This window comes from Astatotilapia calliptera, chromosome 23, assembly GCF_900246225.1.
Source record: "Astatotilapia calliptera chromosome 23, fAstCal1.2, whole genome shotgun sequence".
NCBI classification, from domain to species: domain Eukaryota; kingdom Metazoa; phylum Chordata; class Actinopteri; order Cichliformes; family Cichlidae; genus Astatotilapia; species Astatotilapia calliptera.
The window spans coordinates 35,084,648-35,102,854 of record NC_039323.1 but is presented as its reverse complement, the minus strand read 5'-3'; the positions used below and the strand labels follow the sequence as shown (position 1 = coordinate 35,102,854).

The following is an 18,207-nucleotide window of genomic DNA, read 5'->3' as shown; positions in this document are numbered from 1 at the left end:
TAAATGCACACAGGAGGATAATGAGGGAAACGGAAACACATGGGGAAACAGCTGACACACATGAACATAAGGACATCACAAGAGGAGAGTAAAACTAAAAACATTGAACATAGGAACACAGGACCCCTTCAAAATAAAACAGGAACCACAATGAGACGCAGACATGACAACATGAACTTGACAACATGAGACTCTCAGACATGAAAGGGCAGGGGGGACGTCACAGGGGTTGAAAACACAAGGGGGAACTAATAAGCAAATGAACATAGGAAACCTAATGAGCTTAAACATACTATAAACATCAAAATGAACTAAAAGTCAAAACACTGGGTCATAAGACCAGTGACCAGTTGGGGCTGAGGGAAGGAAGAGAGGGATTTTCTTTCTTTTTTTTTTTAAGTGCTTCTTGCTACACATAGTAAACACATCTGGGTCTTATCTGGGATCTTTTTGGCACTGACAGCTCAGATGTTTGGGCCAGACATGGTATTAATGTGGGTTATAATTAGTGTAGTGTGGACCAGATGTGGCCCAAATGTTGTAACACATTTAATATAAGAATTGTTTAAGGTGGACCAGTGCAGTCAGTCAGCGCCAGATATGGGCAGTAAAAAAGTGCATACTTTGGCCACATTTTGGGGAAAACATTAATGTCTAGCAGGGATTAAATTATATTAGAGCATATTTTACGCTCTAAAATATGTTTATATATTTATGAGAACGGAGCTTGGTCCCTATAGATCTCTCGTAGTCTGGCTATTGAGTACTGCACATTTTCAACACACCTCAAAAACCTTTACAAGTTCAGCATTGTTCATTGTCTTGACACCAAACATTATCGCCAGCTGTTGAGCCTTTACCTATCCATCTTTATATTTTGCCAAGCACTTTATGAATATTGTAAAACCTTCTGCTGGAAAAGTAGCACATAGAATTTGATGGGCTGCTGCTAGCATTCTGATGAAATGCTCAGCGAGCAGATTATTTAGGACAATAACACCCCCCCCACCTTTGTTTGAAACGCAACACTCCCTTCTGTTGCAGCAGCGTCACGTGTGATGTGTACACATTTCTTGTGGCAGACGTGCAGCGTGTGCTGTGCTGCCTGTATATGCATTTAATCTGCAGTGTCTGTTGTGATTCCGGGAACTTCATTTGGCTCGGAGTAATCCATCTCAAAAACAAACAGGGAATTATGGGTGGCGTTGAGTCTTATATTTGACTTTGAAGCTTTTGTTCTGATAACAGGTTTTAGCAGGAGCTTAGAATGCTGTCCAGCTTCTTTAACTTCCCGCTGTGGCTCTCCCACTTAATTGGTCTTGAAAGGTCTTGTTTAGCTGGACGGCGCAGGTCAGCTCGAGTCTCTGCAGTTAAGTTGTCACACACTCAATTAACTGACAAAAAAAATGCACAGGCTGAAAGCAAGACACCTTGAACTTAATCTGCATTGAATTTGCTGTCTTATGTGTCCAGACAAGAATTATGTAAAAATATACCAGCTTTATCTTCCTTTTAAAAAGACATTACACCTTGGTGTTACTGATGCAGTCAAACAGACATAACATCTATCAATCTTCTCATCTAACCATCCACTCTTGCTCAATGGTGCCAGTCTGAAAATGTTTTTGACTATCGGTCCGTAAGCTCTGCCTCTGTCTGTGTGTACTGCTTAAGTCTGCTGCTGCATCTGATACTGGCAGCTCCAATGAGTCTTCTTATTTCCCTTGACCATAGACTGGATTTCCTTCAGGCAAATTTGCATCAGCCAAAGTGTCAGATAGGGTGGAGTTTTAGCTCTACTGGCTCTGCATCATAAAGCAAGTTATACTGATTCTAGTATGACACAGTAATGAATTATGGAGGCGCCTGGTGAATAAACAGGGAAAGGGCAGAGCAGAGGGAGAATCAGAATTGGTGGTGGGGGTGTGTGTGTGTATGATCCATCTCCATGTTTCCCAAACAGTAAAAGATAAATCTGTGACTTTGTGCTAATCCTATTACCTTCAACGTAGCTAAAAAAGCTGCGCCACCATCTTTCCATTTCTCCCATGAACACACATGGGCTCAAAGTTTGCACCCATATGTGAAAATGTGCAGTCGCTTATGACAATCATAGTCTAGATCCTGTCAGGTAAATATAAAACACATACAGGCAACGTTTACATATGGCTTGTAGATTTTTCTTCCCTCTTTCTTTGCTTTTAGTAGGCGTCTTGATGAATTGTCACTTGATCACATACCATTCAGCTGTTACTAATGAACAGAGCCACTAACAGATGTGGTCATAAAAAACAGCTTATGACTTTATAATACTTTGTTCAGTTAGTAAACTCGTCATGGTTTTGCTGACGAACAATAAGCTAGAGTGTAGTACATAAGGCTGAATATCAAACTGATAAATCAGACTGATTACATCCTACCAAGTGTTGGATAATGTCTTGTTATTTGATACTAAATTTTAGTATATTTGAAGTAAATCTCATCAGTGTTAAAGAGCCAATCAGCAGACAGCATACTAGTGCGAAGATCTAATGATCTCAGTGACTGGCTGTCTAACGTGTAGCAGAGTTATACAGAGAAAATCTATGTTACAAGTACTTATTTGTAAGCTGTGTTTTAAAAAAATAGTTTCATATCTTCTCCGAGTAACTAAAGTCTAATTACCAAATGTGAAGAAACAACTGCTTTGATTCTACATCCAAAAAATTTGTTTTGTCCTGATAGGATATCCACTGAAGTTGAACTTGGGCCAGTCTGCACTGTTGTGCAATAAACATTTGCACAATATTTTAACCGGGCAAGTCATTATGAATACATTCATATTTATGGTGGTGGTCAAAAACTGGGAGGTAGCTAAAAAAGTTATATAAAGGTTAAGAACCAAGAGACATCTGAAAACACATACTGATAAACCACTACCCCAGGGGTGGGCAATTCCAGGCGCACATGCATCGATTGTTTTTTTTTTTTTTGAAAGGCTTACATCAGATAGCAGGTGGAGAAATTTGTACAAAAATTATTAGATTTGATGCCAATATCATAAAACTGCAATGCATGCATTAAAGAAAAGGCAACTACCAAGGCCGACTGTATGACAGATTTGATGAAACTCTTGAAATAATGGAGCAAAATAAGAGAGCAGGAAGCTGCTCTGTGTTTGACTGTAAGAACAATTAATCAGCCAGGACCGGATTTTCGAAAATCATTTCACATTTCCCAGAAATAGCCACATGCCCAATTTGAGGACGACTGTTAACTAATTGTAACATTACTGCAATGCGTGTGGTGACCCCCTTTAATTCCTGGCTTTTGTGCATTTTTAAATATTTGCATGAATATGTTGTAAAACAGCTCTGAGTTGGATCTCAAACATAAATGCGTAAATGGGTATGTTTTTATGTTCTGAAACTGCTTCTATGTGTAAAATGGTAAAATAACTTTCTTAATGGAGCTTTTCTATCCTAACGATCAATTTTAACAGTGAGGAAAACATATTGTTTAATCCTTGCTTTAAAAATAATCGAAGACTCTAGTTTTTGAATGATACCAGTCATAATTGCACAGTTAGGATATCCAGCGTGATCACAGTACATGACAATCCATCATGTCATATGAAAAATGTACTTACAGCTCGATTGTGTTTGACAATCACTTTATGTATTTGTAGTTTTTTTGGAAGGAAGTTTCTATAAATTCAAATTGAAAGTTTCAAAATAGACCAGTATTGGTATATTGCAGATATCTAACTAGAATGCATATGAAAATATAAAAATCGTTTTTTGTTGCGAGTTAGTATTTTTAGAGATTTAATATAATTTAAGTTTCTATTTTCAGATTTTCAGGTTGTCTATAAACTTGCCTGCATTTTTGTAGACCACAGAAACCAAGCTGTGATTAACTGACATGACAGAATGTTCTAGGTGGTGCCCTTTCTTTTGTTTATTCTCAGTAGCCAGGCCTGTCTACCTATAATATGTGACTCCTTTGAGAATGAAGTTTTTGTTTTTTTCCAAGTGGCTGATCTACACCTATTTATGGAGCGAATCATAAGACCGTCATTACCATTACCCTGTGGCCCTTTTTTTTATGGAGGGCATGCTTTAAAATCGACATTAGAAACAACTGAAAGGCTGAAAGGACTAAGGATGGTTACACTGGAGATAGAAAGATATGAAACACTCACTGAATATTCTCAAAGAGCTATCTCATAATGATATAACACAACAATCTCTATTAAAACTGTTTTCTACTTTATTTAGAGTATTGGCTTTGCTTTCAGTTGCCTGACTTTCCAGGTAGCACTGAAACTAGATTGAGCATAGTGAACAAATGTATCTACACTTTGCCAGTCCTGCTGGTGAGTCACTCCTGAATAGAAAGTGTCCTTTTTTTTTTTTTTTTTTTTTTTTTTTTTTTTAAAGCGACAGTAAGGTATACAGAAACATACATCTGTTTGGTGCAGATGGGTCTTTTTACAAAACATACCTTGATCCTACTATACAGTGGCGTAACTCGCCTGCTCATTTCAGGAGAACTAATTACTGCGCATTAGTTAAACAGACCATTGGAAATGCAGGCCTTCTAAATCAAGCTTGCCAGGGGAGCTGAGCCACCCCCTCTTCCCTCCCTATCCCACACTGCCTTTGTGTTTCTATTATTAGTTCTATCATGCATATGTTCTCTATCAGAAATTAAGGCCCACCAGCAGAGAGCAGAAAGTGAGGAAGCTATGCAGTTACACAAGGTAGTGAGTAAGCAAAACTGTGGCGTTAACTGTGTCAGTTAATGGCCATAAAGATGTATTAGGTCTCTATGCATGATGAAGTTCAGTATCTGCTTATGACTTACCATAGGGATGAGCTCCCAGCTGTTAGAACTACTGAACAACATGAGAAAAGCAGAGAGCCAATCGAATTTCTTTCTTTTCATTTTTTTTTTTCATCGGGACACTGATGATGTTTCTAAAGATGCAATCCTTGTAGCAGCCAGCAGAGCGTGTGCTATCAGCCTCGCTCCCCTGATCACCAAGGCTGTGTGCTTCCAACACAGCTAAAAGGATCTTTGTTGGCCTGTTTGAAAGCACAATACTTCCACTAAAACCTCCACCATGCTGAAACAAAGGGCCAGAAAGTTCAGTCAGTGTTAATATATATATTTTATAAAATAGATGTATATAGACCGTTAACAGGTGGATGCACTTTAGTTAACTAAAACTAAAACTAGGAGCTAAAAAAACGTTTTGAACTTTTATTTTTTAAATTAAAATCTAAATCAGTCATACCTACTGCACTTACAAAACTAAAATCCAACTAAATATGTACAGCTGAAATGTCTTTAACATTGGTTTACTGGATTTGTTTTTATGCATGTTTGATTCAAATTTGAATAAATGCAATACAGTCACTTTCACTTGCGCTGGCACACGGAAAGTTTTGATAAACGTTTCAGCACAAGCACCGCAAGCAAAATGAAGCAATAGATCAACAATTCCGTTGGGAAACACATGATATCGCTCCATTCACAGGGACTTGACAGGCAAGAGCTCTGAAACCTGATCCTTGTACATGTGAATCCTCATTAACCATATGCAGAACAATACAATACATGTCAGATGTTGGCTCATATGTTTGAATAAAAGTTGTTTTGTAGAATCCTGATTCTAAACCTGCTTGGATTTCAGTCTCACGGTGCTGGTACAGATTATATTTACATTATTGCTGCGGGTGGTGAACAGGTGGATTAAACTGTCAGAGAACTTCAGACTTCAGTGAATTAAACTCTACTCTTTCAACCACCCTGTTGTCAGGATCCATTAATCATCGCAGCTGCAGGTAGCCTAGCAATGAGGAGGACTAAGGTCATAAAATGCTAAGAACCGAGGTGACTAATGCTTTTAAGAGCAAGTGAAAAGCCAATAATATTGTGAGATATCCACAAGACATCTCCATGATATGTCCAAAACACTAATTTGGAGTGACTTTTATCACTCTTGAGCGAGCTAAGAGAATGGCTCTATCCATCGGGGTGCCACTAGGGATAACAAGTCTTTCATGCTACATCAGGTTGCCTCCTGCAACAGAAGAAGGAATTATGCCTTATGGGCTATTTGTGGCTCTAGCGTGCTTTACTTTGACAGTGACGAGGACAGAACACGACTATGACTGTGTTCATATTATCTAAAAATAATGTTCGGAACTGTCAACCGGATGGTGTGCATTCATACTTAGTACAGTGCAAATCCAGGTCCTTGTTTTGTTGTCATATACTGTATCTATAGTGTGTGTGTCTTTGTCAGTCCACTAGAAACTATGACAAATGTACAGATGGTAAATAAGTGGTGCTGCAGTGTGCTGTCAGGGGCGTAAAGAGTGCAAAAATCAATGGCAAGCAAGGGCACACGAGCTGTTCAGTAAGGATGGCATGCTTAGTATGAACCCTGGCTTTGCAAAGGAATGCCCAATACAGTTGTCATTTTAAAGTTTGTCACAGTCAAGCTGTGATAAAGCCACATTCAGTCCATTCATACTGAAATGCTGTCAGCAGTGAGATGTCTTTGTCAGAATCCATAGCAGTGTGGATTTTTGGTGACTTTTGCAAAGGGACATGCTCCAAGTTTATCAGCAAAGGTCTGCTCAGCTGCATCGCTTTCTCACACTACTTATGTGATACATTAGATTACCAAGTAATGAATTCTGGACTCATCTGCCTGTTCGAAAGTGACTTGTCCAACAGAAATGTTGATAAGAATAAAACTTGATTGCGTTGTTTCTAGGGCTGCGTGATTATGGCAACCATATCATTTAGCTCAATTATTGAAATCTTGATGATTTAACACATTGGTCACCTGATCAAACATGCTGCATGTATTAAACTTTAAAGTTGGAGCAAATTTCATATAAGGAGAGGAATTTTTTAATTTTTTAGGTTCAGTGAGAGTGACGCATGGTTGTCCTCTATGGAGTTAGGCGTACACTAGCGGGTGTTATTGACCCTAAACCCAGTTTCGCAAGGGCAGCCAGACGTCCTGGCTTACAGCCTCCATTGGAGGATGTCTATGGGGGAAACAAGGGGCTATTGTGTGCTTCAGGGGACCTGTATAGTAGCTATGGGGAAACAATGGAGAACTAAGACCAACAAATAACTGGCACCTCTGCCGAGCGCCACTGAAAGTGGACTGAGAGACCAGCAAAGTGTTTGAGGCAAAGGCAGCTGCAGGCAGACATCAGTGATCATTCCACAGGCTTTTTAAAACTTCCTTTACACTGATTAGAAAGATTACTTAGGGTCAAGATGAAAATGCTCCTGTGTAAAACAAAGGGATACGCTTCATTGATAACACACACAAAAGTGAGTTTCATATTGAAAATGCATGCAAAAAGTTTTTGGATATACTTATCTTTGGTTATTTAAAGTCATTTGGCTGCTTACATCATCTCAGATATCATGCGTGCACTTGTCTGAATGGACACACTAATGAACATATAAAAAGACAACATTTATTTACAGCAGTGCTGTAAAAGTCTGCGTGGAAGATAAGCATTTGTGTATTCATGGCTTTCTGTGTGAGAGTGCTCGCACAGTCACATAGAAGAGGCCTTGTCACTCTGACATATTATACCCACGGGGGGCAGTGGACTCACTGTGGGTGTTCCGTGATATTATGGACTGTTTCACTGCACTGGAACAATACAATTTATAACCGGTCCAGCAGAAGCATTAACAGGGTGTTTATTGGTTTTATAAATGGACAAAGCCTCCTGTGTATGTTCCAGCGATGGTAAAGAACCCGGCCTATGATTAATATTCCATCAACAGACTTTTTCCTCACTTTCTCTCTGATGTCTTACTCTCCTTCGCTCCATGCTGCTTTTCCTTTTTTCTTTTTTTTTCACTCATCTGATTCGATTTTGGGTGATGAGTTGGCTTCGCTCGCATGCATGAGGAGCGATCTCATAGGGCTTCAGTAGATCTCTAATTGAATTGTCTGAACAGCACGAGATGAACATTTGAATGTGTAAAAAAAAAAAAAGAGAGAGTGCAGCAGCAGACTGGCACTGGAAGAATGTTTCATCTCCTGCGCCCATCACACCGACTTCCATGCAACATTGATTGCTTGAAAAATGGATCAGTTAAGAGGAGTCTGTTTGAAATCCAGTAGGAAGAGAGCATCAAACTACTGCCGTTCTCTATCTGCTCTCTGCAGTGTTATCATGCAGCACGCGATAACATCTGTTAATAGTCTTTTTTTTTCCATTTCATATTATCCTACAAGCCATTAGGGTCACAAAGGTGAGCGCCTTGGGTCCCATGACTTCCACCAGACTCCTGAGCAATCAAATGTATATAAATAATAAAAAGGGAAATGCTGCAGTTATTATTCAGCACTAGATTTGGGAGATGTTGTCTGAATATTATCGCTGTCTAAACAATGTAAATTTAATAGGTTTGACGAATGAGATTTTTGTGTCTCATTTTGGTTTGTCACATTATCTTTAATTGCTAAACACGAGTACATAGTCACATTTCTCAATGTTCTGCATAGAAATGCTTGAAAATGATTATTGCTTAACTCCCAGTGATGTCTAACTGTATAAATGTGGAAGTTGTTCACAGCTTAGAAGTTTTGCCAGTGTTTGATTTTACATTAATATCTTCTTTTCGTATATGGAATCTGTGAGTATGTCTTTTCAAATACAGACTTTAAAAAGTTGATTCAAATATTTTCTTTCATTCTTGTTGCTTTTTGCAATAAGAATTCAGAAGCGAAAGACTGATTTCTAAAATAAATGCCATGCCTTTCCACATGGACGTGGGGGGGGGGGGGGGGCAAGCAGCTGGAAAGGTCTAAGGGCAATTCCACCACTCAGAGAAAATTTTGGCTTTGAAAGCTTAAATTTGGTGGCCTATAGCCAATTCTGATACCTCTCTTCCATCACTTTACCTCCTCTTTTAATGAGTTTGCTTAGCCATCTGTAAAGATAAATTATTGCAGAGACCATTAAATGATAAATGTCTATTGATTCTTAATCTACGTTTTTATTTATTTAGTGACCGCTTGACTGCAGTGTTTTGAAGACATGCCAACGTGATGTTAATTAGAAACATAAACAGATATATCCATGATTAATCCTTAGCAGGAAATTACATTGACCTGGCAGGTTCAACACAGATATGACACCACATATCCCAAATAGCAAAACAATAACTATTCCTAATAAAGTTCTCCTGTATAAATACATAAAACAGCCAATAAAGGGTGCAGTCCCTTTGGCTGATTTCAGCTTCAAGAGCAGTCTTCTGTCCACCACCTGCTGGACTCTCAAATTCACGCCAATCCATAAAGTCCTTAATTCTTCCTCAGTTTCCCTCCTCCTCACCTCATTTGAGCAAGAATCATAAGAGGTGAAATCATAGAAACCGAGCCAAAGATTATTAAGATCACACTAAGTAAAACTTAGACTGCAGAACACCAGAATGATGTGTTATATTTGGGATTTTATAAACTGCATTCAACTATTACAAAGTTTAAAACTACAACACATTATTCAAATCTATTTGCTTTGTGGATTGTTGGTTGGACAAAAGGGAAATAATAATCTGACATTTTCAATTCTGTACGACATACCGGATAGATGACAGGAACATAAATGCAGAATAGTCTACAGTTTAAAAGACATCATCACTGTTTGAGAGCCATTTTCATCCTTTGTGTATCTAAACAGTAGCTCAGTGAGTGATCTATAATGAGCAACTTGTCTTTCTCAAAGAGTGGTTGGTCTCCTTATTGTTGTACTCCTGTCCAGTCAGATTCAGAGCGCCAGATTTCCCTCGAGGCAAGAACATTCAACTAATTATTCCTGTGCATTCTGCCTGATGTTGTGGTGATTCCCTGTAGAAATGAGTAAGGGAGGGGATCACGAGATTATTAGTGCATTCAGGACCAGATTTACTAAGCAGGTCAAATTAACAGGAGACTGTAATCTGAGAACAACAGGAGTTTAAAGGTCTGCTGTTGATCTGCTAACACAGAAACAGACAGTGTATTTTAGTAATATCCAATTCAGAAACTTGTGTAGGGTCACGGACGAGAAGAACAGATGAGGGTGTGAGGAATTGGCTAATGATGCAGGTGCGGTTTGTTACCTGCAATCTGCAATATGTTATTAGCATGGGTTTGAAAGCATTTGTTTCTCTCAGTAATCAGCATGGCAGGGAAGAAGTGAAGAAGAAGCTGTTTTCTGTGGTAGAATCAGAGGTGTTATTGGAGGAATGTAATATCCATCCAGCCATCTTTTCTTTCTCCCCTTCAGGATCTCCCACATGCAACCTGCTCACTAAAGGGACACTTGTAACAGCATTGAGGTGCATACATTAGCAAGAAAGCTTGCTTCATGGAGGAAATTTTTAAAATGACCTGAGGAGAAACGTTTGTGGACTACTACGGTTGTCTCACCTGTATGCCGCTTGGGTTTGGTATATCAAAAATTTCCACTTGTGGCTAACCACTGTTGAGCAGTTGCACTTTTACTATAATTAAAACAACAGAAATCACTCAGTCGCAAAAAAATACCATCAGTGAAAAACTTGACATCGAATATCTGTGTTCGTTAGACTACGTTTTTCTGCTTGGTGGGTTGATGGGGTTTTTTTCACCTCCCTCCCCCAAACGTTGTAAACTTGTCTTTATTAAGCACTGCAGGAATTATAGGTGTTGCAAATTTTCTGTGCCTTTTTATTGAATTGTTTTTCTTTTTCCAAAGCAATGTAAGAATACCATTCCTTGGCATTCAATATATCGCTTTTCCTTTCATTCCCCCCAAAAAAATGAACACATCTTTTCACCGGCACACTTTGTGTTCTGGCCTGCTCACGGTTGCAAGTGTTACAGTAAAGTGTAAAATGCTGCAGCTGAGGACATGCTCAACTACTGTAATAACATTACATTATGTGCTTTAATTTAAATACTTCCCAGGCCAGATTTTGCAGTCTGAAACAGAAACTTGTCTAAATAGATATGCTGTAAAGCTAGCCAAAGAAAAAACTGTCCACACATTTCCTTTTACTACAGCTTCCTTTTTGGCGCTTTGTGCACTTATGAGAGTTGAAGCTGGTGCCATCTGAGTTAGGTAAGAGTTCAGTGACATTACCAGTAATGTATTACTTTGGTAATGTAACGAGTGTCTTAGGGTTTTTATATTTCTTAGAGTTCTCGCTATTCAGTGTTTCCCGGGTCCATGGAGTGAGGAGTGTAAAGTCTCTTATCGGTTATTGCAGGTATGTGGAGAATGACCTTGGGGTATATGCCTGAACCTCAAAGATGTTGAAGATGGAGTTGTCTTGGTTTTCATCAATACTGTTGACTTTGCCCTGTGGCACCAAAAATGCATGGAGGCATGGTGAGGGAGGCAAAAAGTTGAAAGAAGGAAAGAAGAGGCACGGAGAGGGTTGGGGAATAACTTCAGAGATGTTTTAGCTTCATGGAGCTGATATCTTCTCTCTGTTGTCTCCCTGGTTTAGGTGTGTGTTGTGTGAGGATTGCTTGACTTGGTAAACAGAACAATTGTTATATTTATAGTCAGACTGTAGTAAGCATTTAAAATCTGAACGTCTGATGTGTTTCAGAACAGTAATTAAGCTAATTGGTACATGAATGCCTGCTGGTCCCTTGGTCTGTATCTCTAGGCTATATAGAAAATGTAATTTTCTAAAACTTTACAATTAGAGGACAAAAAAAAAAATTGAGCATCCAAACTGACACATCAAAAACTTCACATTTTTTTAAAGTCTTTTTGTTGTTTTCCCCAAAACAGTAGAGTGGTTTTTGATGATGAATTCACAGGGTGTATCTCTAGTCTGCACACCAAAAAAGATATTTTTTTCTATTACTGCTTTAGGGCACAGGCAACTGCAAACACCCCCAGAAAATATGCCCCACATGTCTCTGACTTTGCGTAAAGGGGAGATATTTCCTCAGCTTTGTAAAGAGAGACAGTTGAGTATTATTTCGATAGATATCTTGAGTCATAGCTTTCACTCTCTGACAAACACAGGCTGGATTGGCTTGCCCCGTCTTGCCAGAATGAAGCTTTCCAGTTACTAATCGCATTCGTTAACAAGAACGGCTGTCATCTCTCACGTCTTTCCTCTTTGAAGAATCCCATTCGTTAACAGTGAATATCTAGATGATTCTTGATCTAGGGAAGATGTCTACACTTCTGCACCAGTCCCCCAAGAGTGATTTAGCCTTTGATCCATCGGGATTTTAGTCGACTTAATGTAATAGATTTCAATGTGGTGCGCAGGCTGCTCATCATTAAAATCAGATTTCAGCTTTTCCCTTGTCATTCAACATAAATCCTACTCACAGTTTGATTTGGTTTTCAGTGGACCGAGCTGCCCCTCCACACGCTTCGGTTTATTGCTTTAATATAGTTTGTAAAATAATACAGTCAAGAGTATTTGAAAGAATTCAGATGTATGAATACAGGGTTGGCTCAGATTTAATTCTCTTTGAGTCCAGCCTCATGTGAGTTAGCTGGTTTTGCAATAAAACGGGGTCATTTATTTCACGTTCTAAATGTAGAATGCTTGTTCTAAATGTTGCTTTGACATGGATTGAAGTGACTTCTGCATTTGCATGACTCACACTACGTCTTTGTTCAGACGAGCCTGCATATAAAGGGCAGAGAAATCAGTCAAATGAGTCTCTCTCTCTCTCGCTCTGCCTCTTTTTTTTTTTTTAAATAATGTACCATTATCCCACTGAGTCACTGGGAAGAGTTGCTGCCTGATCTCAGTCCTCACCCTGTGGAATTTATTTACTCATCGGTAAAATGCAGTGCCCCGGGAGGGAGTCTTAATTCTGAAGTGTTTTATTGGATGAATAGGCGTGCCATTAGCTAGAGATGATGCTACATATACTGAGTAAAGGCAACATAGGTGTAAACATTCAGAAAGAAGAGAATACTTCTTAGAGTTTTCACAGTTGCTAAGACATCTCCACCCCTTTTTGTAAAACTGTTAACGACACCTTACTAAACCTCTGACAATGCTGGCGAAACCAGTCGCATCAAAACAGCTTTGTCAGAGCTCAAAAACCACACAGTGTTTTCAGATCACACACACACTCACAGCCTGCGAAAAATAAGCCCACTGCTGTGCATTCATTACACACTAAAGTGAAAGAAAAAATGATGAGAACATGAAGCTCCAAGATTTTTTTTCCAGTAAAAATAAAGTGTGTGAAGCTGCTTCCAATTCCACTAAAATAACAAAATATGTACCTTTGCTGTGCAGTAGATGTTGGATTTTGTGATGGCCACGGATGATCAACAGAGATCTGGTTGTCCTGTTTGCCTCACAAGTTTGCATGAAATTCATTCATGTATTGTATATCTCATAAGAAATTAATACGATATAATTTACTCACAAAGATGGTCTCTTTCGTATTGCAGCATAGTCATACGTTAAAAAGTCAATAAATCAAGAGAATATTCGTAAATAAATCAGAGTGTGCAAGTATAAATCTAAATATAGGTAAAGCATGCTGACTATAAGAGGGAGTGGGAAATTGTATTAAAACGAATGAGCGTTTCATATAAATTGAACACAATGTGTAGAGAATACTGGACACTGTTAGCATTGTTTTCTAGTCTTATATATTTTTCATGCAATTAAGGCTGTGCAAGGACAGTTCTACACTACATAAAGGCTTTGACCCAAGAACTGTGTTACTCGTCATGCATATGATGCACTCATAAATATAATTTTACACTTTTACACATACATAACATAAACTTGCTGTTGTAACATATGAAACTTAAATGACATTTGGATCACTGACAATGAGACTGAATATAATTTTAATGCTACGTGTAAGTGGCACAGTTATTTAGGACATCGTGTTTGAGTTTGACCTTCTGCAACATAGTTGCTTAACACTTTTCTTTTTCCTCCCCACCCCTTCTGCCCATCCTTTCTTCACAGATTTCTCAGGCCGAAATGCTGCCTTGTGTCATTTTCATCGGCTTGTTTCTCGCTGCGGTCCAATCCCAAGATATCCATCCCTCAGAGGCATCATCCTCCATTAGTGAGTCTTGTGACTCCTTGTGCTCTTGCGAGAGAAAAGACGGCATCTTTCATCTTAACTGCGAGCAGAGAAACATCAGCAAAATCTCCCAAATCAAAGTCCCAGCAGGTGTGCCCTTCCACCTGAACCTTTACAAGAATGACTTGGTTGAGCTCCGTGCTGAGGAAATGGAAGGGCTTAAGAGTGCCCTTTCACTGCACATCGGGGGTAATAGTATACAAGAGCTGGAGCCAGGGGTCTTTAGCACTTTCGGTTCGCTGAAAAAACTCCATATAAATAGCAATTTCCTCGTCACACTGAAAGAGGACACTTTTCAAGGCCTGGTGAATTTGGAATTTCTCCAAGCTGACACAAATTTCATACGGGTCATCGAGCCAGGGGCCTTCAACAAACTGATCCGCCTCAAGGTCCTCATCCTCAATGACAATTCCATCGAGTTTTTACCCAGCAACATTTTCCGATTTGTACCACTCACCCACCTGGACCTGCGTGGCAACAAGCTCCAGACACTGCCCTATGTCGGCTTTTTGGAGCATATTGGGCGCATAATGGAACTCCTCCTAGAAGACAATGACTGGGTCTGTAACTGTGACATTTTACATTTAAAAATCTGGATGGAGAACATGAGAGCCCAATCATCAATCAGCGATGTGATCTGCACCACACCACATGACCTCAAGGGGTCCATTCTGGCAAAGGTGAAGCGGGACATCCTCTGTCCATCCCACGCCAATATTCCCTTGGAGGAGCCGTCAAAGTCACTGGATATGGTTGTTACTCCCTCATCCAAAGTAGCTCAGATTCCCAAGTTGGTCAATGCCAAGGATGACGGCAGAATCCCGACACCATCTCACATTCCCAGCAGTCCTTGTGTGGAGCATTGTTCTTGTCACAATCACCCCGTGGCTGGGTTTTTGATGCATTGTCAAGACCGAGGAATTCAAAAGGTGTCAGATATCGGAATACTTAAGGAAAGCCCAACTAAGCTCGTTATGACGGGAAATATGATTCAGAAACTTCTGAAGTACGACTTTGTAACATATGATAGTTTAGAATTGCTCAACTTGGCAAACAACAGAATCGATTACATTGATAATGAAACTTTCCTCAGCTTAAGCAGCTTGAAAAAGCTCTACTTAAACGGCAACAGAATTGAAAAGCTTTTCTCTACCATGTTTGTAGGACTTCACAACCTTGAATACCTATATCTGGAATACAACCTCATCAAAGAGATTGCACCAGGCACATTTAATCCCCTGCCAAACCTGAAGCTGCTGTCATTAAATAACAACCTGCTCAGCTCTCTTCCAGCGCAGATATTTCGCAACGTGCCTCTCGCCAAATTAAACCTGAGAAAAAACCTGCTTATGCACCTGCCAGTGAGCAACGTGCTCGATCAACTCGACTCGCTGGAGCAGATTTATTTAGAGGACAACCCCTGGGACTGCAGCTGTGACTTGCTCAGCCTCAAACAATGGGTAGAGAAACTGAGAAAGGACACAGTGGTGGGCTCCATTTTGTGTCACATGCCAAAGAAAGTGATGCAGACTGACCTGAGAAGCCTTCATCATGAGGTGCTTTGTCCCGGTTTAGGGACCTACCACCCATTGCCCTCAAATGAAGAGAGTGTGACAGCCACCCTGGGGCCCAACAGCGATGAGAGGAGTCTCCTCATCTCACTCACAGACACTATCCCACTGTCTGTGCTCATTTTAAGCCTTCTTGTTTTTGTCCTCATGGTCATATTCTGCTCGGCTGGGCTGGTGGTGTTCGTCGTGCATCGGCGGCGGCGGAGGGCGAAGAAAAAAGCAGCAGAGGAGCAGCCGCGAGAAAACACCAGCAGTAGCTCCCCCATTCACTTGCATTACAGCATGTATGGGCAGAAAACCACTCACCACACTCTGACACAGAGGACGGGGTCCACCACTCTGTACGAGGACAGGTCGCACAGTCCCATCGTGCAGATCTGCCGCAACCCCACCTACTGCTCTCAGCACAAGGAGCACGACGCCGATATGGATTATAACCTCGACGAGCCCAGCTCCAAGCATCACCTCTGCCGGAGCATCATGGAGAAGGAGAACACGTCGCCCCTCACGGGAAACCCCAGCTCAAAGTTCAGATCCATGCCCGGAGAGTGCCCCGCGGAGTTTGTCACTCTCAGCAACCCCAACTCCTTGTACAGGAACATTCTGGAGAGGGAGAAGGAGCTGCAGCAGCTGGGAATAACAGAATACCTGAGAAAAAATATGCCTCAGCTTCAGCCTGCTGTAGACATGCAGGTCCCAGGGCACCAGGAGGAGGTGAAACTAATGGAGACAATTATGTACTCAAGACCGCACAAGGTCATGCTTGAGCAAACAAAAAACGAGTACTTTGAACTCAAAGCTAACCTGCATACTGAACCAGACTATTTGGAAGTTCTGGAGCATCAAACTGCATTTAACTGAGCTTATGAAGTTATAATAAATATATATACATAAAATGTTTGATCTAAGTGCCTTGTCCTTTTTGCCCTCTTGTACTTGCCACAGTGTAAAATATAAATATAGATATATGATGGGCACATCTCTTAAATTGTAGCACAGAATGTAATTGGTTGATTCTTTTGTTATGTTTCATCTGTTGACAGCCATGTTATGTAGCTGGTAAAAGGTGTCATTATTTATGGCCAAATATAACTTAACCGCTTAATCTCCACAGGACCACTGAGACGTCATTTGAAATATAACATCATCTTCAAAGATTCAGTTTGCTGTGGCCAAAACAAAACCCGAACCTAACGCGAGATGAGCGTGTGCTGTCTAGGGTTGAGTTCAGGATTAGGGTTAAGGGGAACACACCATTCACACACAGACTGTTAGATGAAAACTACAGAGCTTCATTTAAACAGCATCAGCTTCTGCTTTATGAAAATACCCTAAACCCCAACCCTAATACGAACCCTGTTGGATGTTTAAGAGGTTAAAACTCACAGTCTGTTGAACAGACCTGTGTTGAAACCAACTTTTTTTGTTTTTTTTAAATGATTAATTACATCTCTGCTGTGTTACTGCAGCCAAATGAATCGATCCACATAGCACCCTCCCCATCCCCCTCACGCTCCAACATCCCGACGGAATAAAGCAGATGTTTGGGAAGAAGTGAGTGAATTTCAATCATCACTTGACCCAGAAATGCTGTTTAATCAGTTTACCCTGACTCTGGGTATGACCTGATTACATCCTCTGTCAACATAAGCCAGCTGGATTGCCGCAACCAGAATGCTCATTGTGCCGAAGAGTCAGCAAATTGCCAACATGTACATAAAAATATATATATATATATATAAAAAAAAAAATACAGGGATAGGAGTGCAGTTTGAAAGCTATCCTTCTGTCAGTTAATTGACACGACATAGGAACTTTATTTATTTTTGTACAAGCTACGTCTTTATTTCTTGAGTCAGTAAGTAGAGCACTTCAAGTAAAGTATATACACCACTGTAATGTTGTAAAAATGCATTGCACTAATCAAATGCCATAAGATGGTGCATGACAATCAGAGTCCTGCTGAAATTTGTTTTGTTGTTTTTTTTTAAGCTTTTGATGAAAAAGCCACTAATGTGGAATATCATTGATCTGTGTGTGTCTGAGTGTCTGTGTGTGAGACGTGTGCCACTATTTTCTGTCTGACAACAGCATTTGGGAACATTGTTCGTTCCTCGTGCTGACATTTATTAACTTCCTGGAACATAACATTGCCCGAAAGCGAGCGAAGGTCCAGTTTTCCACAGACAGCCTGATAGAAAACAGACTCCAGCCGACTTCTCTCTGTTTCCCAGCTCACATTATAAACAGCTGACGAGTTGGCGAGTGACATGTGCAATGTAGACATTGTCGTTATTCTGCATTTATACTGTTTGCTCTTCATACTCTTGGAAACTCAACATTTGGAACGGTTCATGTAAGCACACACTCTGTAGCTTTTCTACTTAACTAGAGTTAATTATTTATTCTGTATATTTTGTATATACTTATGTTCCATTATATCTATTGTTTTTTTGTGTGCCTTCAGTGCTGTACAGAGTATAAACAGAACTTGTAATTGAAAGAGGAAATAAAGAATTGCAGTATACA

At 40.0% G+C, this 18,207-nt stretch overlaps 1 protein-coding gene across 1 annotated transcript in view; it reads left to right on the top strand.

Annotated features, from left to right (window-relative positions):
• Positions 1-18,207, top strand: part of slitrk6 (SLIT and NTRK-like family, member 6) — a 21,511-nt gene extending 3,304 nt beyond the window's left edge. The window contains exon 2 of the mRNA XM_026158701.1: positions 13,987-18,207. Coding sequence (XP_026014486.1) covers positions 14,002-16,539 — 2,538 coding nt within the window. The 5' untranslated portion in view covers positions 13,987-14,001 and the 3' untranslated portion in view covers positions 16,540-18,207. The remainder of the gene's footprint in view (positions 1-13,986) is intronic.